The 27,549-nt window shown below is 40.1% G+C and overlaps 2 protein-coding genes across 2 annotated transcripts in view; one reads left to right on the top strand and one right to left on the bottom strand.

Moving 5' to 3' along the window:
• Positions 1–27,549, top strand: part of LOC137250675 (uncharacterized) — a 320,882-nt gene that overhangs the window by 16,645 nt on the left and 276,688 nt on the right. The window lies entirely within an intron of this gene.
• On the bottom strand, positions 689–26,101 carry Chsy (Chondroitin sulfate synthase). Its single transcript, XM_067783877.1, is given in 9 exon segments — positions 689–1,924; positions 4,446–4,859; positions 4,928–5,099; positions 5,172–5,312; positions 19,089–19,201; positions 19,268–19,381; positions 19,456–19,687; positions 19,689–20,045; positions 26,062–26,101. Coding segments are annotated over 8 exon segments (2,511 nt in total). The 5' UTR covers positions 20,001–20,045; positions 26,062–26,101; the 3' UTR covers positions 689–911.

Genomic DNA, 27,549 nt, shown 5'->3' with positions numbered 1-27,549 from the left:
AAAACAGCTGATCACACGTACCTTATGGAAATCAATGTAATCGAGTTAGCGTTATGGTATGGCACCATTAATCGATTACATTGATTTCCATAAGATAGGTTCGATCAGCTGTTTTATCTGGTTATGGCTTTATGGTTATAAGTCACCATTAATTCGCCCTTTAGCGTTATGGTATGGCACCATTAATCGATTACATTGATTTCCATAAGGTAGGTTGGATCAGCTGTTTTATCTGGTTATGGTGATATGGTTATAAGTCACCATTAATTGGCCCTTAAGGAAATTTAATTAGTCCTTTATGCGTAAAAAATTTGTTCACTTGTTTTTAAGCACATTGACACAGCTAAAAATAGTACTCATTAGTTGATACAGCGCAAGCGATGCAATCAACACCAAAATTGGCATAACGGTAATTTTCCAGTTAAAGAAGAAAATAATGACAACGAAATTTAAGGGGCACTTAGAGATGTGTAATGTGAATTGGTTTATGGAAAAAACAGATTTTGAAAAATTTTAAGTTATGACTCTTTTGTAGTTAGTGTGCGATATGTACAATACAACATATATGTTTCCTTTATTTTACAAGTATACATTACCGTACCCTTTATGCTCTATGTACTGATTAAATTTCTATTTGAAATTATTATTGTATCCGCTATCATATTGCTATTAATCTATTTCACTCAGATCTGGATTCGCTTAGTATAATGATTTTTTATTATCAGTATAATGTACATAATAACCTAACGGAATTAATAATAGGCCCTTTCCACCTAATGCCTTATAACAGAGACAGACAAAAAAGATTTTTCAATATAGATATTCAAGGATTGATGAAAGCTTTTGGGAACTCTGAAATTAAGAAAACTCTCTTTCATATGGGCTCCTTTGGAAGCTTATCAAAACTCACTTCAGCTCCGTTTCCTATTAAAATCTATAATGAAATTAATGTTCTCTTGATTATTATAAAATAATTCCTCCATTAAACGTGTACTCCCCAATGAGTTTGCCTTCGTTCCTAAACACATATTGTACTGTGGAGCATCAAGCTTGACATCACAACTAATATCATGGAACATATGCACCAAAGTAGGATCTGGTGCGCGGAATATACTTAAACGTCTCATATTTTGTGCTGCATCATTATACTGTCTCGGTACTTCGGCAGTATTGACTAGAAAATCATTTCGACGATTACCAACTTTAACAATTTTATCTAAAAACTTTACATCTTCCAAACCCCATCCGGTGATATCTTTATCAAAGCCATTTATATCCTTATCAAGTATATCCGATTTGTAAATAGCACAAATGCCATAACCAAACTGACGAAAATAACCAGATTCATTGCTGATCTCCTCCGCTGGTGTAAATGCTTCCACGGTGGTTTCTTTGTCACGTTCACTTCGTCTCTTTGGATCATATTGGCTAAATACAATTGGCAAATATACTTGACGCCCTTGCAAAGTGTTGAGTCGTATACGTTGTAAAGTTTCCAATTCGAATACCATATCCACATCAATAAAAAGGATTATATCACCATTTTGTATGTACGATGAACGTGCGGCTACATCTAATGCCACGCCCCTTGAAAATTCTTCATTTCGTTGTATATAATTGATGTGTTGGTAAATGTGACGTTGCCGCAGTTCGAGTAGCAGTTGTAAGTGGCCTTGCACATTTGATATGTCACCAAAGATTACTACAAGCAAGTCGCATTTGGTATCCTGCTTAATTGCTACTCGTTCGTAGGTTTCCATGAAACGTTTAAATGTAGCATAACGGTCGGCGATGGGTAGTACAAATACAATTCTTGCATTTTCAGTCGTACTGTCGAAGAGATCATTGGCTGCTGGTAAGCCTGGCAATGTAAGGTGTCGGGATATTCGTTCCATGCCAGTGCGGAGAATGTGTTTGAAGAAACCTGATATAAGAAGAAAGAAATACTGATATATTGTGGCGAATGTTGACATCACTAAGCTGTTAGTTAGTAAGTAATCACGCAACAATAAAAACATGAAGCAGCCACTCGTATATACATGTACACATTAAAGCTAGCAACACTTTTGTACAAGCTAACGAAGAGATCTCTCACACACACACATGTGGTCATCAGCCGAAGTAGTTGCTCACACATACACACGCATATGACTATGAGAAATGCACAAACTACAAATATACATGTACCAAGCAGGAGATTCTAGAAGGTGAAACGTCTAGACCTTTGGAGAAATATGCAGACGAGGCAACAGAGAGTATAAAAGCAGCGCAAGCTGAGGAATCAGTAATCAGTTTTGATTTAAGCACGCTATTGGTTGTGAAGTATAATTATGAAGTACTACTCCCAAAGTAAGCTAAATAAAGACCAGTTTGCAATACGGAATATTGGAGTGATTTATTCAACAGTTTAGCGACTCTAACAGTAAAAGAAGGTGTCAAACAAGCGCAATTTCCCTAAATTCGTTACAATATATATTCACAGTGTAATGTTAGTCTAATACATTCGTGGGGAGATGCTTTACACACTTGAGACCAGCTACACCATAACACGGCCACCTTCACGAGAATACTTATTTAACTTGTCTCATGTTCTAGTTCAAGAGGGTGAAGCTATTAGTGGGAATATGAAAATACCTTATTTCGGGTTTCGGGATTAATGGTAGGATTCTATGACCATAGCGCCAGGTACAAAATCAAAATGGTCTTTCTAGATTGTCGTTTCATTTCACATGTTCCTTCGTTATTCACAATATCTCTGTTATTCCCAGTAGCTCCGTTATTCAATAATATTTAAATTCCGTTATTTCTCGAAATGTTATTTTTTTGGTTTTTAAATGGCACCACGCCAGGCACAAAATCAATAGCAATTTGGTTTTTAAATGGCACCACGCCAGGCACAAAATAAGCAATATGTATTTCAAAACTATTTTTTACACTGATTCCTGTTAGGACTGCAAAAACAGGTCAGGGAAGCATTGCATCTCCCAACTCCGCCAAAACGCCAGAAGGAAACACAAAGCCGCAGCTATTACGTGGGGCAAAGCACTGCTACAACAACAACAACAAAGCCAACCTTGAGGCCTATTTAAATTTTCAGCTCAACCAAAAAAGCCCGACAAATTGCAGTTGAGCCGAGGATGACACTGCACGATCACTCCGGCGAACTGACTAGAAAGGAATGATATGAAAATACCGCTTGCTATTTCTACATGGGTAGTCCCCACGGCAAGCGTTGGACTGTACTTCCTGGGTCTCCAATGGTGCACCTCTCTATGGTGACTGGAGTGTTTATAGAGTAGTGCTCGATGAGTGTCCAACCCCAACCCCAGCTGTGTTAGATGAACGAGAGAAAACAAAGTCAGCCTAGATATCAATTTCTTCTTTTGAAAGCACTTGCCAACAAGTGTTACTTTGGACTTATCTCATCATACCTGCCCTGATGTATGGCTAGAAGAGGATGGGATGGTGCTTGGTGTGTTCCAGAGAACAGTTTTCCGGAGATTTTCGGTTTTGTATGTGATGCCGACGGTGAAGTTTTTATGTCGAGCTGTACGAGCTCTACGCTGATATGCTCATAGTGCAACGAATAAAAGCCCAAAGGCATCGATAGCTAGGTCATGTTATTCGAATGTATGAAGACGCTTCGGCTCAGAAAGTATTCTTATCGGCACCCATAATTGAAAACAGAGCGACCTCCACTGAGTTGGAGATGCAAGTGGAGGGAGGACAAGAATATTCAGGTATTTCGCTTTTTAGTTTTCGCTCACGAGGCGGGTTGTGCCAAATTAGTGATAAGCATCTCTGCTGACATTTAAGTAGATTTTCGCATCCTTAAGACAACACTGACATCGAGCCTGGCTAAGTATCTCGAAGCTGGAGCCAAATGCATGTAGAGCCCACGTACCGTTTCTTTAATGTGAGCATCATCTACTGTAATTCGCAGGAGAACGAGATAGAGAACTAGCTTTTCCTCCATGCGTCGCTTTTTAGAGTTTCAGGGGAAAGATTTTGGGCATTTGGAGCGTATAAAGAATCATATCACTCAACACTGCTTGAACGAGGCTATGTGTTGGAGAGGTCTAAGTTGCTCACACTCTCCGTCTTTCTGAAGGCGGCTACAAGAAAGATAAATAGATTAACTGCGATAATATTGATGTCGATGCAGCTTGAATGGGACTGTAGCACAATGAATTCTGTCACGCTGCAAACTTCTGGAAAATAGAAAAAATTCCATGGATAATCTTTCTTCGAGAGCTTCGCAAAACAGAAAGTTAGCAGGTCTCGGGAGCTGGTCGCGAATTTAGGCTGAAGGGGATGGATAAATTTAAATTATCGACGTTTTTCATTGCAGCGCTAATCTTCAAAAACAAACCAATCATAATTATTTTGACTTGACTCTCTGAGCCAGTATCTTTGCTACGCTATAACTAATTTTATGAACTTACTTTTTTGCAGAGTAACATTGTAGAAATCCTCATCAAACTCTTTAACAAAAGTACCCGTAAAAGCACGCTGCACATACAAATGCCGACGCACCGGTACTGTCATCTTTTTGCCTCGATATCTTTTATAGATTAACAATAAGTCCAGTATCAAATCTTGTCCATGCAATGAATTTAACCTGTTATAACCATAAAGTAGCTCACGGAATTCAATAACGCGTCCTCTTTGCCGGGAATAATTGTTTATATTCTCCATCACCTCGGTTATGACATCTTCAAGACCCTCACGCAGCGCCGAATCGATTTTATGCTTCGGGTTTGCATTTTCACTTGAGTAAAGGCTACGTGCAATGAAGGACCATTCAAGAAGCTCGGCTGTTGATGTGGGTGTAAATTTCTTCAAATCGGGACTAATGCCTATAGGATGAGGAAGCATTTACGAATGCTACGAGATACGTAAGAATATAGATTAGGTCGAAACTTACCCAAAATACTGTGGTCCTCATAGTGCTGTTCACTATTTGTCTTTTCGGGTATTAATTCGATTCCAGGCACTAAATACCTACTATCACTAGGTATTTCTAAAAAGTTTGCCATGCGTTTTATATCACGATGCAGCTCGAGAGATTCTTGCCGCATTTCCTCTGCTTTGAGGCCCTTCAAATAGAAAATATTGGTTAGATCTCAATAAAATGGTGTTAATGTACAGTTAGAAGTAACACAGCGTACCTGTACGAATGAATGTAGACGATACATTAAGGGCGCTTGCTTGATGGGATGAAGGGAGATCGCGTTGTGAATTTCTTTACGTTTCAATTTGCCAGTAAATGCATACGGCCCGCTTGAGTTGTGCCTTAGGATGTATTGCATCTAGGAAAAGGAGGAAATGCAAAGACTAGTTTTGTTTAACGTAATCGGCCCATATATCACACTAGAAAAGGCTACCTTTCGACTGCTAAAGAGAACAGCACCTTATCCCAGCTGCCAGTTCTAGAATACCCTAACTCATAATACTTTTCAAAAATGCCCTATCTCAGAATTTGTAGGATATTTGAACCCAAAAAAGGCTCTCTATCTGAGAGCAAACATTGTGTGCGAATCAGCCAGCTAAAGGCACGAAACGATTTTAGAATATATGGAAACGGGAAAAGTAAACGGCATTGAAACTCAGTTATCGTCTGACATGGACTGTCAGTTTTTTACTAATTTTTTACTAATATAAAATACCCTTCTAGGAAGGAAAAGGGGGAGAGCTTAAACGGTGATAGGGAATTTACAATCCACACTAAAGACTCAATAGTAGCTAATCTGTCCAGCTTTTTAACTATTGCAGTGTCTTCCGCTGCCAAGTTTATGCCATGCGACAACAGTGAAATTCCTCCAGGATAATATGCCTGTTGATAACCTCAAAGGTACGGGAGTTGAATTTGATCAAAATGGTTAGGAAAGGCTCTGAAATGAACATAAACGAGGCAAACAACTCAGGATGATGCGTATTATTACCTTCTCTTGTAGATTCACCTTTTGCGGCTAATACCTGTAGCGGGTTGTCAGTACGGCTAGAAATGCTTCTGCTGCTCTGATGCGGTGGTTGCGAGAATACTTTAATTCTTAACAACAAATAACTTTATTAATTAAAATTAAGGTACTCAAAAATATTGGCAAGTATTAGCAAAAGCAATTATTCGATAGCGAGCGGTATATATAAGAAAAGTGGACTGTATGCCAGAATGTAAGAAAAAGAATTGTGAACAAAAGGAATAGAGATAATGCAAATGTCAATACATACAGGATGGCATGATTTTGCATTAACCCTTGTAATAATAAATAAATATGTCTTATGGTTGAAAATTCGAACTCAACATACCGCCGCCTTTGAACTATATACATACGTATAATACGTCCAACTTTACGTATAATACGTTCAACTTTAAATTACATTTGATTTTACATTTCTTATGTTTACAAAATAGAAAAATAAACTTAACAGAATTTAATCATATAAAAAAAGGTTTAACAGAATTAGATTATTATGTTCAGATTCGACTGTTAACAAAAAAAAAAAAATATTTAAAATATAAAAAATGTGAGCAATTTTAACATGGTTAAAAAATGTGTCTTCATGATTCTTCGTTCTCGCAAAATAAATCACCTTTCGTAGGTAGAAGGCATATTTACGTAATCGGCCGTTTGAATTCGCCATTAGGAGTCTTTACCGTGACGACCCTTGTGCGACCGTCAGCTCCCGGATGACATCGAACTACCCTCGGTAGTGTCCACTTTTTGAGAGGGGTAGGTTCGTCGAATACAGCCACAACACATCCATCTTCAAAGTTACGCGTCGGTCTAAACCACTTGGTGCGGCGTTGTAAACTCACGAGATACTCGTCTCTCCAACGACGCCAGAAATGCTGTATTATGGATGATATCAACTGCCACCGTTGCCGGAGATTTCCCCGGAACCCTTGACTCTCAGGTTCCGGGATAGACTTAAGCGGTTCGCCGATAATAAAGTGCCCCGGTGTTAGAGCTTCGAGGTCGAGTGCATTCGTAGAAACCTCGCACAATGGACGGGAGTTTACGCAAGCTTCCACTTCCGTTAATATAGTGCTGAATTCCTCGTAAGACAAGAGGGTTTCACCTAAAACGCGTTTCAGATGGTACTTGATCCGTTTTATACCGGTTTCCCAGTATCCACCCATGTGAGGCGCGGTCGGTGGATTGAAGCGCCATTCTATGTTCGAATCAGCGAAGAAATTCTGCAGCGTATCGTCTTCCATACATTTTTCGTACATGACACGAAGCTGCGAATGAAAGATGATGCTCCGGCCAAGAAAGTGTTTCTATCGGAACCCGCCTATGGAAGCAGAGGTAGAGGGCGGCCCCCACTCCGTTGGAAGGACCAGGTGGAAAACGATTTAAACTCCCTTGGTGTGACCAATTGGCGCCGGTTGGCGGAGCGAAGGAGCGACTGGCGCGCCTTGTTGGACGGCCATAACCGTTTAGACGGTTAAGCGCCAATTAAGTAAGTAAGTAAGACACGAAGCTCCTTCTCGGCTCCGACGAAATTCGTGCCATTATCGGAAAACATGGTCTTGCAGTATCCTCTACGATTAATAAAACGTTTGAACGCGTTGAGGAATGCAGGGGTCGACAGATCTCCTACGAACTCCAGATGCATCGCACCCGTGCACATACAAATAAAAGAACAAATATATCCCTTAATGGATTTCGCTCCTCTTCCATGGGTAAACTTATACGAATAGGGACCGGCGAAGTCGACCGCAGTGCGTGTGAAGCAGCGAGAGTAAGTCGTACGAAACGCTGGAAGGTCACCCATGGACTGTTTGGAGGCGTTGCGATTGATTCAAGTGCACTTAACACACTTATGATAAATGCTACGGATTAAACTGCGGACGCCAATTATCCAGTAGCGACGTTGCAATACGACCTGCATTATGCGCGGCCCAGCATGTAATGTAAAACGGTGAATATCAGAAATTGTTAATCGAGATAGCGGGGAATTTTTAGCCAAAATTATTGGATGCCTGACATCATTCGTGACCTCTGCGGATTTTAGTCGTCCACCTACCCGAAGAATACCGTTCGGGTCGAGAAAGGGCTGCAAGCGCAACAAGATACTGCGTACCGGGATCGGCCGATTTGCGGTGCAACAGGAGATCTCGTTAGCAAAGTAAAGGGTTTGGGAATACTTTATTAAGCAGCGTTCAGCTTCCATTAACTCCAGACCGCTTAAAGACCCAGCTCGTTTTTCATCGAGGCGTTTGATAGCAGCACGAGAGTTTGATATAAACCTTAATAAGTAAGCGATGATACGACGCAACTTGGAAAATGACGAATATTTCCTAATGACTGGCCAGTGGTCATCCGAGTTGATCACGTGGGCTACGACCTTGTTGCGGACGCCTAGATCGGTTGTGTGCGGCTTCAAGGAACCTTCCTTCCAGAACTGGTTTGCACCCTTCAAAAAATCAGGACCGTTCCACCACAGCTGTTGTCCAAGCAAATCAGAAGGCGATATACCCCTTGAAGCACAATCAGCAGGATTCAATGCTGTACGCACATGATTCCAACACTCGGGAGGCAAGATTTCTTGAACGTTGGCAACTCGGTTTGCTATGAAGGTCATCCTTCTGCTAGGGTGTGCTTGCAGCCAAGCTAGCGTGATCGTCGAATCCGTCCAAGCGTACAGCGGGTAACGGATATCGCACCAACTGTTCAACACGCTACGAACTAACTTCGAAGCTAAATGCGCCGCACAAAGTTCTAGACGCGGCAGTGTGGTCGTTTTGAGCGGTGCCACCTTAGTTTTCGACGAAATGATAGAAACCGTGACCGTGCCGTCGTATTGCAAGGTGCGAGCGTAGATAACAGCAGCATAAGCGCGTTCCGAAGCGTCAGTAAAAACATGTAGCTCGGTGAGTGCCCCGGTTGTTCCAGATCCAAGCCAGCGATTCACCCTCAATTCTCTCAGTTTCTGCAGCTGAAACCGGTGATCGAGCCACGCCCTGGAGATCGAGTCTGGGATCAGGTCATCCCCAACTGCAGAGCGCCAAACGTCTTGGAACCACATCTTCGATTTGATTGTTACCGGAGCGAGTAAGCCCAAAGGGTCGAACAATGTGCTAGCATCGGCCAAGAACGATCTTTTAGTTAGACGTGTAGGTTCCTCCTTCAGGTTGACTGCAAAGGTGAAATGATCTTGCTTGGTATCCCACATTAAACCAAGCGCATGTACGTCCTTACCATCTACCACGTAGTGTGATATGCTTCCTGATGACTCGGAGATACTTTCGTTCAGCTCTTTGCAATTCGTTGCCCACTTTCGCAGTTCGAAACCACCTTCCTTCAAAATCTCCGACACGTTCTGTTGTAATGATTGCAAATGAGTTTTACAAGATGCGCCAGTATGCAAATCGTCCATATAAAAATCATTAAGAATCGCTGAAACGGATCTTTCGCAGCTGTTCGACGAATCTTTCGCGGTTTGTTGTAGGGCTTTTACAGCTAAATGAGACGCGGCCGCCACACCATAGGTCACTCGTAGCATGCGGTAGTCTTGAATAGGCAAAGATGGATCAGAACGCCAAACGATGCGTTGCAAATCCACGTGCTTCGACGATACGCATACCTGACGATACATCTTAGCAACATCCGCTGTTACAGCGTAATAGTATGGAATACAGATCCTGTTGCAGTTGCGGTCCAACAAACAGCCCGTCGTTTAGCGAATTTCCGGACGAAGTTTTGGCGGAAGCGTTGAAAACGACTCTTAGCTTCGTCGTGATGCTGGACTCCTTCAACACTGCATGATGCGGCATGTAATAGACAGCATTATTCGTTGTTCCCGTTACGGCTTCCATATGTCCCATTTCCATAAGCTCTTGCATGAACTCGTTGTAATGTGCCTGCAACTTGGTGTCACGAGTCATCCTCCGTTCCATATGCAGCAGACTGCGAACTGCGAAGTCGCGAGAGTCACCCAATGGCACGTCAACTTTCAGCGGTAACTCCACTAGAAAGCGACCATCAGGCAACCGGCAGTGCGTAGATGCAAAGTGATCTTCACAGAAGCGCTCTGCGAACGTCAAATGCTGTTTACGTGGAGATTCCTCAAGTTCCCACGGCCTAGTCAGAGCTCGATCGATTTGCACATCACAGTGCAGCGTTTGTACTTGTTGGGTTGACGACGGCGAAGTATCAACATTTCCGCACAAAGTCCAACCGAATACTGTTTTTTGCGCTATCGGTGTGCCGGGTGGACCTTTGCGGAGTTCGGTACAGATGAGACGGCCCATGACATCCATTCCAACCAAAATGTCGATGCGTCCGGGTTTCATGAAGTCCGGGTCTGCCAGAACCAACCCCCGAATATGAGGCCATTCAGGGATGTCCAGCTTTTGCGATGGCAAGTCGCCTGTGATTTTTTGTAAAATCAAGGCGTCTATTGAGTAGAAGTCATCCGAAAAACTCGATGGGAGTAAAAGTGATGTCTCACCCTTACAGCGACCTCCTTGGGATGAACCGATCCTAGTGACCACTACGGAAGCCGATGTTCGGGGTAGTCCTAAACGCTGCACACACGCCTCGGTTACGAACGTCGCATGTGAACCCGAATCAAATAACAGAGGCAGGCTGTCTGCCATCTATTGGAACTATCGCGAACCTTCACAGCAGCGGTTGAAAGCAAAACGGCATGTTGCCTTATGGCTAGCGGGTCAGCCTTAGAGCTCAGGCATGACGAAACAGATGTGGAAGCGGAAGTTAATGGTGGTTTAACGATAGCGGATGCGGTACTAGTCGACAAAGTTGTAAGGGGGATAGCAGATGGAGCAGTCGTTGCATTGCAGTCAGCCTCAGCGATGAAATGAGCTGTTATAGTGCTAGCGGTTGATACTCCCATACCATGAAGCAGTGTGTGATGCCGTTGGTGGCATATACGGCATGCGGAGGTACTGTTACAGCGGTCTTTGAAATGTCCAGGACGCAAACAGTTAAGACACGCTTTGGATTCTTTAAGGAATTTCGATTTGGCGGTGGCATCTAGATTGCGGAATTTCTCACAAGCATAAATCCTGTGACTTGCATTGCAGTATAGACATCGCGTATTGGCTCGTTCCGAGATCGCGTGCAAAACTTTTGTTGACTTTCCAGCTGATTTTGACGTGGTTACCTTCCCTACTGTGGTCTGGGTATCAGGCGTAGTTAGCATCGCTAACGAGCGGCAACGTATTTCTAAAAAGGTAGTCAACTGATCAAGGGTTGGTGGTTCATCGCTTACCAGCGACAACTCCCACTGCTTCCGGGTATCGAACGCTAGTTTATTAACGATCTCGTGGACTAGCCAATCGTCCCAAAACTCGACCGGCCTACCTAACGCTTTGAGCTCTCGAATGTGCTGATGAAATGCATTAAGAACGCTTTTGATGGCATCAGCAGAGTAATTTGTGACCTAATATGCGCTTCAACGATGACGCGCATAACCTTGTAACGCGCCTTGAGCAGGTTCCACGCCTCAGTATAGTTTGCGTCGCTTATCTTAAAGCCACTTATTATGCTAAGGGCGTCTCCTTTTAAACAACTACGCAGATAGTACAACTTTTGCCCGTCCGACAAGGTAGTATTGTTTTCGACTAGCGAACAAAAAGTATCGTAAAACGCGATCCATTCAGTTGAATCGCCGGCGAATGTTGGAAGATCCATTTTGGGCAGTCGAATGGATGCAGACACAGTTGCTGACGACGAAATTGGTTGCGACACAGATTCAGCTCTACATTTCTGCACGCGCTTAAAATTTGCCAACGCCAGGTTTCGGCCTGTATGCGAGCATTTTCCTCCACCTCAATATTGTCGGCTCCACACGAAACCTCTACTGCATCTTGCGCGGTGTTGAAACGAGCCCATTGCTCACTCAACAATGTCAGATAGCTTTCAACATTATCGACATCCAAAATAAAATCGCCGTCCTTACTTTTCGTCATGTACCGCTTAATGGCGTTGAGGGCAGAATCACGCGTTTTGACGAAAGTAGACATTTTCTTTAACTAATAATTGAATTGTAAAAATTTATTTATTGTGGTTAACAATTACAATGAATATGTATGTATGTATGTAAGGCTCTCCGCTGATGTTTTAGTTATTGCTGCTTGCAGAGGCCAAATCAAAGGCGATATTAACTTTCGAAATGTACGAAAGGTCGGCAATAAGGAAAGTGTTGAAAGGGCAAATGAATGTCACGCCGGTTTTAGATGTAAAATGTATGATACCTTGCTGACGCAATTGCAAAAATGATGCGGATTATTACCTTCTCTTGTAGATTCACCTTTTGCGGCTAATACCTGTAGCGGGTTGTCAGTACGGCAGGAAATGCTTCTGCTGCTCTGATGCGGTGGTTTCCAAATCGAAATCAATACTCGAGAATACTTTAATTCTTAACAACAAATAACTTTATTAATTCAAAGTAAGGTACTCAAATATATTGGCAAGTATTAGCAAAAGCAATTATTCGATAGCGAGCGGTATATATAAGAAAAGTGGACTGTATGCCAGAATGTAAGAAAAAGAATTGTGAACAAAAGGAATAGAGATAATGCAAATGTCAATACATACAGGATGGCATGATTTTGCATTAACCCTTGTAATAATAAATAAATATGTCTTATGGTTGAAAATTCGAACTCAACACAGGACGACTAATCTTGGGCGATATAATTAGGCCAACGAATTTACTATGGACCAACTACGTAATCTGTCTTAAAACTTTTTATGGCCAAGACCTTCGGGGAGTGCCCTTATCGCTACAACAACAACAACCACAATCTATTCAACTTCCTTTGCCAATTTCCAAGACTACAGACATAACGACTGAGGTTTCTAATCTTCTGTTTGGAGGAATGCGCCTCCACCCGGCACTCACATAAGACGCACATTCACAAGAAACAAGAATGCCTCTGAATGGAAATGTGGCAAATTCAAACACACGCCCTCGAAACCTACCGTAACTCTTATATGTATTCATTGCCATCCTTGCGGCAGGAAACAGCTCGTCATTATGATGCCACAGAAATGGTAACGTTTCGTATACCCTGGTATTTTTGGTACTCATCATGATCTCGACGTCGGATAAAGTATCTTGACGAATTCTCTTATAAGAGCTCCTTACATAAGACGTTAGATCAGAGTTTATAAATCCGAGGATAGAAAAATATGTTTACTCGGGCTCAAACACTAATCGGAGTCTTTTAGAAATCGTTTCACTAACTGGCAAATGTGTTTTTTGTTAAAACATTCAATGTCTGAATTTGTTTCCCCTGAAAAAAGTAGCCGAGTGTACCAATAATGGTCAGAAATACTGCAAGACCCGATATGATTGGGAAGAACCTTTTCAAGTTTTCGAAACGGAAGAAAGTTTAACTATTATATTCACAGCGTACCCTGAATAAACTTCTATTATCGGCATGAACAGTGGCGCAGTACTTTCAGCCTCATCTGGAATGGACAAAAAGGAGAAAAATGTATTTCACTGTGAATGAGGACACCACGTTTATCTTGTTGTCAGCGCACTTGCTTCTAAGCACCTTGGCAGCCAAGTAACTCCTTGAAGCTACAAACTGAACACTGCAGAGGACTTTAATTTGTTGGGAGCCAGCCACCATATAACCCTCTTAAAGTGCCCCTTTGAACTGAGTAGGCAATTGAGTAATATAGGCTTCTCTCTAGGGACGAAATCTTAAACGTTTACTTTAATCAAATAAATCGTAGGCTTGTAAAGCTTTCCGCTCTACATCCGCTGCAGGCAACAGAGGAAAAAGATCTACCCATTGCTTTAGTAAAACCAAGTGGAGGATGGCTCTCGCCATTTCTAACTAGCGACGGTTAGTGGCTTGCATCATTGCACTAGGCATGAATCTTGACTATTGGATGCACGCAAGGAACCAACTGTGGTTAAAATATATGGAACATTGTGATAAGACTCCTTGCTACTGCAGCTTGAGTCGCTATGCAAACTTTGCCTGTATGAAAATGTTGAGCGTTAGTGGGCAGTTGGCGTTTTTGGAAGCTTGATCTGTTTACGGGGCCGCTAAATGACAAAAAGGGTTACTACGGCTCTTGGTCTCGGGCGTGTGTTTAGCGTACAAAAGAGCATATCCAATGCGTTTGGTGGCAGGCATGAAGCGCTGATTCTTTGGATGCGATTCAAGTCTTGCTGGGCGCACCTCGTCTAGACCTGGTGACCGTACGACCTGGGTATACTATCCCCGTAGGGATACTTTCTAGTTCGAAACTTGAGCGCATCTATTGCATTCGGAACCACAACTAGTTTGCCCTCAAACCCTTTTACGTGATTTCAACTGTCGAATTTTGTTCCACATTTAAGCCGGAGTCATTGGTGCCGTATGTCGTATCGCTGTATCCGTATCCCTAACGTAATCAGCTGTTTATCGTTACGATGGTAAACCAAAACCCAATTGGTTGGCTACGATACGGTTACGACCTTAGCGTCACCAATAATCGATTGCATTGATTCTCACAAGGTTGGTCGAATCAGCTGTTAAAAGGTCACCGATACGGTTACCGATAAAGCACCAATGTCTCCAGCTTTATCCGCCTTACCGACGCATAACATTAACACATGATTACATACGAAGTTGTACTGTGCATAAAGAAAATATGCAAAGAAGGCAATTGGGATAAGGTTTACAACAATAAGGCATGACGTGGCTGAATGCGTTTGTAACATTTCAACCATCATAGGAGTGCGGGTTCAAATCACACTCCCGGGAGAAAAGGCTTTGGAGAGGTTTACAATGTATATCGAAACAGCTAAGACGACAGCTGATGTCACACTTTTTAAATTTTTTCCCAAATTGTTAAATAAATTATACATAAATTAAAAATTGCTTCAAATTAAAATTTCATACATTTAAAGCAATAAGGGCAATCCCCGCTTAACTCATACAGTTCTTATCTAGGGAAATATATATATATATATATATATTGTAACGAATTTCCTGCAAATCCTCTTATTTGCCCTTTTGCTAGGATCGTATCGCTAAACTGTTGAATAAATAACTCCAATATTGAAAATGGAAAAATGGCCTTTATTAAAATACTTCACAATAACACTCAAACTGTGCAACGAATAGCTTAATAACCAAACTGATAGCTTAAAGGAAACTGACTTTCAAAATAATAGTGCTATTGCTCGCTAGATATCGTCTTACTCGTAACTGCTTGACAATTCAAATCAAACTGAATTACTTCTTACTCGCCTGCACGGCTTTTATAGTTTACGCTGCATACTTCTAGGCTCTTCGATTTCCAGAAGTTACTAGTTGTTTCGGCTACAAAATCGCCAGCCACAACTACGTGCACAAATTATTGCCCTCTCTTGTGACCACTGAGATAAGATATATGCATGTGTTTGTGCATTGCCGCTCCGCTGCTCGTATACGTGCATATGTGTAGACGCAATTATTTATTCGTTTATGTAAACACATAAAGATTGAATTATTGATGCAAATGTTTGTAGTTTACAGTCTCTCGCGCGCACATAGCCGTATAAGTAAATGCATCTGTGTGTGACATCTCTCTGGGCTGCCTTATATATGTGTATACTTGATTTGATTATTAACGTAAATACTGCTTGGCATGGCCTTAGCATCACCTTAGTGATGGGATAACTTAGGCGTGGTAATATCCGTGACAATATATATATATATATGTATATAGTTTAGATTAGTGCTTACGAATTCTCGAGCTTGTTCCAAAAACTTTGTCTCGCCAGTTTCGGTTTCTGGTGAGGTTCTCGAAGCTCGAAATACCTGTAAATCTCGCGAGCTACACTGACAAAAAAAACAGAAATAAAAAACACCGAAATACAACTAATACAGGGACTAAACTGAATGTTAAGGAGCTCGTAAAACTGACGAGTGTTTCGAGTTTCGAGAACCTTGCGAGAAACGGAGTTCTCTACAAGCAAAAAGAATCAGAGTGCATAAATACTGTCAGCATAGCGGCTACATAAATTCAATTTCGAGAAACGAGAATCTCGCGAGAACCCGAGTTTTCGATTTTTCGGGTCTCGAAATTCTCGCTGGTAGCTTTAGTTTAGATCTATTTCCCAAATTCTACATATTGATTTTTTTTGTCAAATATGTATATGTTAAATATAAAAAATATTGTAACGAATTTTGGGTTATTCTGCTTATTTGCAACCTTCTGCTAACGTTCGAATCGCTAAACTGTTGAATAAATAACTCCAATATTCAATAATGCAAAATGGTCTTTATTAGACTGCTTTGAGAGTACTTCACAATAACACTTATATTTCACAACCAGTAGCGTGCTTAAATCAAAACTGATTCATCATTCCCCAGCTTGCGCTGCTTTTATACTCTATGCTGCCTCGTCAGCATATTTCTCCAAAAGTCTAGACGTTTCGCCTTCTAGAATCTTTTGCTTGGTTACCAGCGATATACATTTATATTTGTAGTTTAGGCGTTTCTCATAGTATATGCGTGATGATTACATGTTTTTGTGAGTATCTTTCCGTTGCCTTGTATGTATGTGTTTAAATGATGATTGATTTGTTTACGTACATACGAGTGGCTGCTTAATATTAGCTTAGTGGTGCTAGTATCACTTAGTGATGCCAATATTCGTCACAATATAAAAATTTAAACTGGCGATGTCAGAAACTTTGGGACAATAGTCGCTTCGCGCGGCTTACATTCGAGTACGTCAGGCTTTTCGCTTATGTCATAAAATCTGGACTTCAGATTTAATCTGGGTTTCGGAAGCCTGAGCGAATGGAAGGGGTTTTTGCAAGGGCTTCGTGTGAAAGTTGATGGCATATATTTGTTGTAGACTTGAATGTAAGCTGTGGGTTTTTCAACTCCAACTAGACGTTCTTCTTCTTGTAGCGGTAAAGACACTTTCAGAAATTTTTGGGCAGTGTTATCCTGTGCCTGACATTGATGAGGTACGTTCTGGAAGCTAGCACCGCCTACTAGACTAAACATCTCGGAAACGATTTGATCAGGCCACGTTTAACCTTCCAGGTCAACCTACCCCCGCTTTCCGTGATGACTTGAAGCCAAAATAGCCTCGCTTGCCAAGTATTTTTTTCATACATTCATATTTCTAACACAATTCACCATTGCGCTGCACAGCCGGTTGAAGCCCTCTACCACACTTTACGTAGTTAGAACAAGTAAGGAAGGCTAAGTTCGGGTGTAACCGCACATTACATACTCAGCTGAGAACTTTGGTGACAAAATAAGAGAAAATCACGAGGTAGGAAAATGAACCTAGGGTAACCCTGGAATGTGTTTGTATGACGTTGGTATCAAATGAAAGGTGTTAATGAGTATTTTAAAAGGGAGTGGGTCTTAGTTCTATAGGTGGACGCCTTTTCGAGATATCGCCATAAATGTGGACCAGAGGGCTTTAAAAGGGAGTGAACCTTAGCTGTATATGTGAAGGCGTTTTCGAGATATCGTACCAGGGTGACCCAGAACATCATCTGTCGGGTACCGCTAATTTATTTATATATGTAATACTACGAACAGTATTCCCGTCATGATTCCAAGGGCTTTGGATTTCGCCCTGCAGAACTTTTTCATTTTCTTCTACTTAATATGGTAGATGTCACCCCCATTTTACAAAGTTTTTTCTAAAGTTATATTTTGCGTCAAAAAACCAATCCAATCACCATGTTTCATCCCTTTTTTCGGTTTTGGCATAGAATTATGGCATTTTTTTCATTTTACGAAATTTTCGATATCGAAAAAGTGGGCGTGGTCATAGTCGGATTTCGCCCATTTTTAATATCAAGATGAAGTCAGATAAGTACGTGAACTAAGTTTAGTAAAGATATATCGATTTTTGCTCAAGTTATCCTGTTAACGGCCGCGCGGAAGGACAGACGGTCGACTGTGTATAAAAACTGGGCGTGGCTTCAACCGATTTCGCCCATTTTCACAGAAAACAGTTATCGTCATAGAAGCTATGCCCTTACCACAAGGATTCGTAAATTTTTGTTCGACTTATGGCATTAAAAGTATTTTAGATAAATTAAATGAAAAAGGGCGGAGCCACGCCCATTTTGAAATTTTCTTTTATTTTTGTATTTTGTTGCACCATATAATTACTGGAGTTGAATGTTCGACATAATTTATTTATATACTGTAAAGATATTAAATTTTTTGTTAAAATTTGAATTTTAAAATTATTTTTTTTTTTAAAAGTGGGCGTGTTCGTTATCCTATTTTGCTAATTTTTATTTAGCACATATATAGTAATAGTAGTAACGTTCCTACCAAATTTCATCATACCTTCAATGACTGCCAAATTACAGCTTGAAACACTTTTAAATTACCTTCATTTAAAAGTTGGCGGTGCGACGCCCATTGTCCAAAATTTTACCAACTTTCTATTCTGCATCATAAGGTCAACCCACCCCCACCAAGTTTCATCGCTTTATCCGTCTTTGGCAATGAATTATTGCACTTCTTCGGTTTTTTGAAATTTTCGACATCGAAAAAGTGGGCGTGGTTATAGTACGATTTGGTCAATTTCGAAGAGCGATCTGAAATGAGTGCCCAGGAACGTACATACCACATTTCATCAAGACACCTCAAAATTTACTCAAGTTATCGTGTTTAGGGACGGACGGACATCGCTAAATGAGTTTCTTTTTTCGCCCAGATAATTTTGATATATAGAAGTCTATATCTATCTCGATTAGTTTATGCCGTTACAGGGTACCGTTATGCGAACAAAAATAATATACTCTGTGAGCTCTGCTCAGCTGAGTATAAAAACGAACGGGTTTTCCATGGAAGTCTGGTGTATGATTTCTATAAATCTCTTAGAAATTCTTACACATTTGAAGCCTCCTCTTACTTCTACGCCTACTCAAGCTGACATGCAGTCAAAGCCAGACGCAATGAACGCTATATACAAAATTTTTTATATGAAAATTTGATATACTACTTTCTTAGGTCTATAGCTTTACTAAATGAGTTCAAGAAGCTAATTTTTAATGGACTTAAGCCTTTTTGCTCAATTGGATGTTTGATATTTAAAACAATGGATTACTTGCAATACATAGACAATTACCTCATAATTCCATGTGCATGGTATGCCAGCAAATTTCTGCACACATCGTCCCACTTCCACATCCTCATGAGTGCTATAGAGATTCTTTAGACAAGTCGGTATGTGAGGTGCCACTACAAAAAACAAATTTTCGAAAGTTGCTATTGTTATAAAAAACATAAAATCTAGTAAATGTTCACCTCTACGTAGGGTCTCACTACTTAGTATAACACCAGGTCCGCCCATACAAAAGTTTTCATCGAACTCCAGTGATAAGAGACCAAACTCTTCACTATTCCCCTTACCCGCTTGACCTGTAAATATATTTGATTATTTAATTATAAAACATTAAAGTTCGCCAATTTGAATCTGGCATTTGCATTACTACCTATAAATTGTGGTTTAGAACTATCTATGGAGCGTAAAAATCGCTCCAATTTTTCAGGTTCAATATATACGTCATCGTCGGCTCTTATAAACCATTCAAATTTATCTATGAAATGTTCATACATATAATAGAGCATCATAAATGATTTCTTTTGAGGTGGATAGCGATCGTCTACATTTTTTAAACCTATAACTGGCATCTCTTTCGAGTAGGAACCTTCGGAGCTGAAAAAACGCTATACGACCGGGCACCTCTTTGCCCCATGTATCGTAAACTGCACGCGCACGTCCTTCAATGAAATTTTTTGCTGTCATAACACCGACGAATACCAAATTTCGTTGTGACGTTTTTGTCGTCTCCTCTTCAGGATTCATGCCTATAATTTCAAATGGTGTTTGTTGTCCAGTTGGTTTTATGCTGCATCGTTTGACAATCTCGAGGGCGCGATAATTCTTGAGCACAGTGCCTATGCAAAGTCCCAGTGCAATGCCAAAAAATGCGAATATTAAAGTTTTTCGTTTAGTAACAGAATTTTGCATTAGCATCTTTGTTCGGTCGGCTTCTGAGCTTAAAGCTCAACAGTGTTTGTACTGAAAAACGAGATAAAAATCATAATAAAATAAAGCTTCATTTTGTGCATTTCATGGGTGTTCTCCAAATATTTGAAGTATGTATAGAGCGTATTTGTGCTATGAAACGCAGATCGATGTCTAAAGCAGCGAGACAATTTATATTAGTATCTCTGCGGCAGTTGTCGTGATATGATGCGTCGTTTGTCGTATGGGTCGATGATCTTGGATTGAAAACCTTACCAAATTCATAAGGTAGCTTAAGAACTAGGTTCTTTCTACAGATCTCCACCTTTTAGTAGACATCTGTCCAAAGAGATTGCGGCACAGTCAAAGACTGTTTCGCTACGTCAGTCATGCTCTCGGGAACAACCGGAGTCTTATGGCGATTTCTATTCTAAAAATTTTACCCTGTTACCTTTACTAGGCTCTTTTAGAAGTATGTGTGGTCATTTCATGAAGATTTTTCCTCTGAATAAGAAAAAGAACACCAATACCTACAAACTCAACCATTTTGCAGGGCGCCAAGTAACCCATTTCATGAGTGCCGGTAACACCAGTGCAACATTTTATCGCGAAAAAAAATTTCATTTGTGTTACCTCCCTTTGGCTTAACACCCACCTACATATCCGCCACTTTTCCCCCGACTTTGTTGCTTGCAGCATTCGATGTTGTTGCTGCCGAGGTAGGTCCTCCCTCGCTATTGGTGTCACTCTGTCCAACAATATTAGACCCGCTTTTCTTGTCAAAACGGTTAGCCTGCCCATTCTAATCGCTTACTTTCCAAGTGCGCTGGATGAACTATGGTTCCTGGACAAAGCTCTTATTCTCTCTGCTCCGTACCCTCCTCCAATAGTCTTCTCCGGTCGGCCCGAGATGCCCGCATCGCTTGTAGGGCTTTTGTCTTCCCTGGCTTACGGCTCTGCTCTCACTCTCTTTCCTATAGATATAAGATGATGGGATATTCATCTTGGTCGTACGACCACATGCCTAATAAGGGGGGTATAATATTAAATATGAGGAAGAAAAACCGTTCGCCACAGCAGCGCCCCCTACTGTGGTAAGGCCACCGTTACTTTCTGACGTGGGTCGGTATTGATAAAACTCCCTTAAATTACAGCTTATATACCTCCAAATATTCCAATAGGTACGATTCGCTTAGCACCTTAGTACCATATCTTATTTTATCAAGTTAGATTCGAATGGTCTTGAAGCATACTGGCAGTCAACAAAGAGTGGCCTCTGAAACTTTACTGTCCCCCATTGTTATTTTTTTGGAAATACTGAATTTAAAGATTTTTCGCAGGTTGTGGAATGTCCTTTCCGATGGAGAGCGTAGAGTGATCTGAAATATCAGTCGTAAGACATTTATTTTCATGTCCCTATATGAACAGGTCGCCCGTTGTCTAAATCTTTTGTCGTTAAGACGAAGGCTTAGGAGGGCGTTGAAGATATGGACAAACCTCTGCTGGATATAAATTTGATAACGCTCATGTATTTACTTGCTTATCGCGTAATGGTTTAAATAGTTTGGTCCGCTCAAGAAATCTCGCCAGTCACTTCTTTTCTTTTTTGTGCCATAAAATCCAATTAGAAATTCCGAGGGACCTTCGGTCGTTTTTTACTTGGTACATCCGTAGAGAATGCGGCGTTCCCTCTAATTCTGCTCTCTCTTTCTTGTACTAGCGCTGTCTAATATTAACCCTCCTGCCGGGAGAGCGAATAGTTATGGCCCTCAAACCGTCGATCCGAGTAACCTTTCTTATTTTATTTTTCTGGGTTTGCTGGATCCCTTTAATAACGTCGCTTCATTGAGAATTGCTCTAGCGAGTGGGATTGAGAGCCGCCCAACAATCTGTTGCGTGGCAAGTTTCTTGACTTATAAATGTACCTAAGACGCCATTCATGTCATCCATTGATCCTAACTTCATTTAAGGTTTTTTGCTTAAGAGAGAAGGAAATCTTGGTGGATTGATTATGATGGAAGAAGTCGGTCAGTCCTTTTCCATTGGTGAGTGACATTTTCTTTGCTTAACATAGCTTTAAAGTTTAAACTTGCTAGTCGCGGTTTTGGTGTAATGGTAGGGAGTAGTTATCCCTTATTTTCGTTAGGTCACACTGAAATTTGAATATCAAATGTACCATGCCGTTAGGCAACTGTCGCTTTCACGTATTGGGCAATTTAGTTGTCTTTTGTAGTAAAAACGGTCGGCAAATGCATTTGACGTTGTATGACAAGCCGTTTATATGATACTAGCAGCCCCGTCAGACGTTGTTCTGCCCTAAATTTGGTCTATCTACATACATTTTGTTTTTGTTTTTATCGGCCGATTGATAAATGATTCAAGGTTCGATTCGAACTCAAGGCCAGAACAATAATTTCGAAATGGATCTATCTGCGCAGCTATGGCAGGTTGTCTGAAAAATTTTCTACTTTCTATTCCAAAAACAAAATACAATTTTTCAAATTTAGAAAAATTAAAAAATAACAATAATTATCATTAGAAAAAATTTTTGTTCTGGCCTTGAGCTCGAATCGAACTTTGAATCATTGCATATATTTTATTAAGCTTTTTCCGTCTAACTCTGCTTCCCCCATCACCCATTTTTCTTAATCCTTTTATTCACTCCTCCCTTCGTCTTTTCGCTTCATCTATCTCTATCTTCGTCTCACTCTATCTCTTTCTCAGTCTCCTTCTCCTTCCGCCTTTTCTCTTCTCTCAAGTTTTTCCCATTCTTCTTCATCCCTTATTGCCAGGCAAATCGAATAGGACGTATGTAAATAGTTATGTGGGTATTATTAATTCATGTCTTTATTTCGGCTTCGCATGCATATTTATCAGTTTTGCCAGGTTGATGCGGCTAAATCGAATATCACAATGAAAATTACTTTAAAGCTCTCAGCAACAGCTTCCATTTGATATTCCTATTACACACATATTCTAGGGGTATCTGGGTCCAGGTTTTGGCCTATATTTTGAGACCCTAGTCACCCAGCGGTATAAAAATTACTCTGTTATAAAGTACTCATAAACAGCTTCCATTTGTTACCCATATTGTACAAACACATCCCAGGATTACCCAGGTCCACGTTTTGATCTCAAGACCCTAGCCAGTACGGAATAAAAATTTTCCTATGTTTGTCTCCTGGTACTAAGCTACCCCTCCACCAATTTTCAGCCAAATATGTTCATCCGTTCCCTCCTCTTCAATCACTCTTTATCTATTAAAAAAAGCGCATCAAAACCCGTTGCGTATTTTTAAAGGTTTAAGTATTAAACGGGACATAGGGACAGAAAAAGTGACTTTGTTTTATACTATGTAGCGATGTACATACATACATACCTATAAACCTACGACCGAAGTTAAATAACGCAGCGAATGCTATATATGTATGTATGTATGTGTCGCATCATGCCTCACTCAAAAGCAATTAGGCCGCATAGTTTACAGCGAACAGCCACACAAACACATTTTTTGGTAAAAATGTTACTTTTGTTTAAACAATTTAGCTGATATAAGAAATGAATCAAGGAAAAGTAGAATTTTTTAAATCCATCCATCCGTTTATGAGTTATAGCTGTGTAAGCAAAAATTTTATGATATTTTACTACATTTTGGCAATTTGCCACACCCTTATAATATATATCTTCAAATTATATTAACTGTACCATCTCACGTAGCGAAGCTTTCAAATGCAAAAAACCGTTTTAATATCGGAGCATTCTGTATGAAGTGATGTGCATACATGGCATTTAGCGACTTTTTTTTATAAGATTTATAGATAGATGACCAAGTCTGTGGTCAAATTTGACCTAGTGAAAACTAATGCTTAATCATTTGTCTCTATTTTCTTCCTTCTTGTTATATGTTAAAGAATAGCCTGATTTGTTGACGTATTTTTGTAGGACGGTGAGCCGTGAATCACTCTCCTTTTTGCTGGGCCCAGACTGAACGGGCGAGGCTCAGAGTACATCCTCGTTACATTCGGGACATTTGTAGTTGGCTATATATAAGCACTGTTAGTTGAAAATCGTAATAAAAAACCAACCTAGTTTACATGTTAAAGTGCTCATTTAATGCAGTCTTTTTAATAGATTGGGTTGCTCGAGATATGAGTAAGTGTATATTGGGCATAAGCGTATACCAATCGACATGTACTTTGTAATTATCTAGCTATTTTTATAATATCTTAAGTAGTATGACAGCATTTGAAGAGCACCACTCACTAAGCACTTAAAGGAAGAATTTCCAAAATGCCCAATCTCAAAAATCTTTTGAAAAGCGCCCTACTTCATAAGCTCTAGAATTGGGGACCTTAAAAAACTATTCTAAGATAAGGTTTATAAATAAATAAATAAATGTAAGGCACGACAACCTCCGACGAGATTTTAACGCGAGCTTCTCTTTCAATTTGCGTCGTGCCCTTTTTAACTTTCCCTACAAATTGGCAGGATGGGACCTATTTGTTTTATGAGGATTCCGAACGGCATCTGCAAGGCAGATGAATTTTCACTGAGAAGATTTTCATGGTAGAAAACCCTTTATCTAATTGAAACATGTTTTTTTCTAAATTTTCGATGTTGCTTTTGACCGGCAGTTGAACCCACGAACTTCGGTGTGGTAGGCGGCACACCAACACCGGCACACTACCACCACACCACGTCGGTCGCTTAAATAAGGTTTATAGTATATATAAAAGCATGGTTATGCTCTCACTGCTCTTTGCAACGTAATCCTATAAACAGTATTAACCATTTGCGAAGCACCTTGCTTTACTTGATCAAGGATCACCTTATCTTCTGGGTAAAGACTACACGATTTCTTTTGCACAGACACCACATGATGATGATCAGTGTATATATTAGAACGTCAGAGAGTTTCAGATTTGGTTTCACTTTTTCCTCTGGACAGAAAGCAAAAGATGATGATTCGTATTACTATTACTAGCACCACTAAGCCGATTCTAAGCAGCCGCTCGTATGTACGTAAACAAATCAATCATCATGTACACACATCCATACAAGGCAGCAGAGAGATACTCACAAACGCATGTCATCATCAGCCGAAGTAGTACTCACATATACACACGCATATGGATACAAACTACTAATATACATGAATGAACGAGGAAACCGAGAGTATAAAAGCAGCGCAAGCTGAGGCATGACTAATCAGTTTGATTTAAACACGCTATCAGTTGGGAAGTGAAGTTTAATTGTGAAGTATAATTGTACTACTCCCAAATCAGTCTAATGAAGACCATTTTGCTATACAGAATATTGGAGTGGTTTATTCAACAGTTTAGCGATTCGAACGTTAGTAGAAGGTTTGGAATAAGCGGAATTTCACTAAATTCGTTACAGAATATACACACATATAAGAACTTTAGAAGGTTTCAGATTTGGTATCACGTTATTTTTTTTTAATTACACAGCCAGATGGTCTGGATTGTATTTCGGGCTACGGTGAAGCTATCATCCAATGTGTAGATATTACATCTTGTCCGCTGAACCTTCCGACGGTAGGACGAAATATTTCCCTCATATCTCATGTAGTATGTGTTACTCCCGCTGCTTACCCAAAACGCATTGCACTCGCTTTTAATTCTCATTTTGCGTACGTTCTACATACGCATACATGAATGCATTTAATACTTCACTTCGGTGCAGTGGAATACCAAATTACTCAGAAAATGTACTAGCTTTGGACTAGAGTTTTTTGCCTACCATCAAACTATGTATTCCGAAAAGTTAAAAAAAAAAGTTTTGGCTAATACAGCATTGTTCAGAGTTGGCAGAGACTTCCTAGATCTTTTTTACAGCCCAAGCACTTGGACCTATGACCTCTTCCATATGAGTCATAAACTTATACATCATGACTGAAGGTATTCACATTAATTTAACTTACCATAAGTAATTCAACTGGAATTGCTTAATCACATTTTATCTAGTTTTAGACTGGTTTATTTCGGTCTGTGCAACTACCACTTTAGCATTAAATTTATTGTTGAATATGAGGCAAGATCGTACGTACCGGATCTATATCCGCCAAAGGGCCATCAATATCGACAACTGTCCCCCAAAACAAGTGTGCTTGTCGCAACAACAACAACAGTATGGTCTTGAAAATCTTAACCTCACCCAATCTATTTCTATTGAATGAGTACTTGTGAATCAGACTAGGTGGTACGAGAGAATTTCCAAGTCTTTCTGGCTAATTGATGATTAGCATCAGCATGGAGCATGGTTGTCTAAAGGACTTAGTTACGTAGAAATATGATTATGACTATGACGTTATGACTATGGCATTTATGCCAGCACAAAAAGGAACAAATTTATTTACAATACTTACCGAAAGTAAACTAACGGCAAATGTGCTGATGCTGCACTTATTTGTTTATCTTCACCTGGGTCCCTGCATTTCACTATTTTATGAGCAAGTATTATTTTTTCTTTTTTGCGATGTGTCAATATGTGGACTGAAATAAAATGAGTACCGATGAATATAAGACCGTTTCAGAAAAAGCGATATACATATAAGTTTCATGATGACGGAATAAGAACGGCCGATAACGCAAGTGAGAACGGCTTAAAAATAACAAGGCGTCAGAAGCTTATTGCTGACCGAATTATTGGAAAAGTGCAACAGACATGCAAAATTGGAAGTTAAGTGTGATTCTTCCATTCGTTATCAGTGAAGGAAGAATTGATATCCCTTGTTGCTCCTATCTGTCGCCTAGGCGGTTAAGCACCAACTAATGCATGAATAACGCCAGAAGGCAGCACCCTGTTAGTACGTACATCATGAGCATATAGTCTTCTCTCTACTTTACTTTCTTTGCCAACTCATCGGCCTCTTTGTTGTCCGCTATCACGTTATGACGCGTTATGACGGTGGAATTTGTCCATATTGAAACTTCTAGGCCATCGCGCCCCCACTCCGTAGTTATATGAGGTTCGATGTGTTCATATTAAATTGTTCCCGAGTTGGTCGGGCTTACACCTTAATGGTGCTTGTTACCGGATTTACATATATCCGACAAAGGACCATCAACATCGATAACACTGCCCAAACTTTCGGGTCTTTATAATGATTGTTTGCACACCACAACACTTCGGAGAGATGGTCTTTATATACATATATACGGTTAAAAAATTTTGCGTAAAATATAAACTCTTTTGTACAAAATATATGATCATACCAAATTTGGTATGAAATTAAAACTTTGCGGCTTCTCGTCGTTTGAAATTTAAACACACTTATTTTCTACATTGGAAACTACATATGCCTTAGCGTTTTATACATACAATGAAATTATTGAACATTCTTTTCATACTTTTTATTTTTTATTTTTACAAAGTTTTTGAAAATATTTTCAAACATAATTAAAACTTTTCAGTTTAGCTTTTAATCTGATTTTAAACTTTATTTCTTCCCTTTATCATCTCTTCTAATAGGTTAAGGATTTTAACAGAGTCAGATTTAACAAGTAAGGAAGGCTGAGTTCGGGTGCAACCGAAC

This window comes from Eurosta solidaginis, chromosome 4, assembly GCF_040869045.1.
Source record: "Eurosta solidaginis isolate ZX-2024a chromosome 4, ASM4086904v1, whole genome shotgun sequence".
NCBI lineage: Eukaryota > Metazoa > Arthropoda > Insecta > Diptera > Tephritidae > Eurosta > Eurosta solidaginis.
This window is presented reverse-complemented; position numbering and strand designations above follow the sequence as displayed.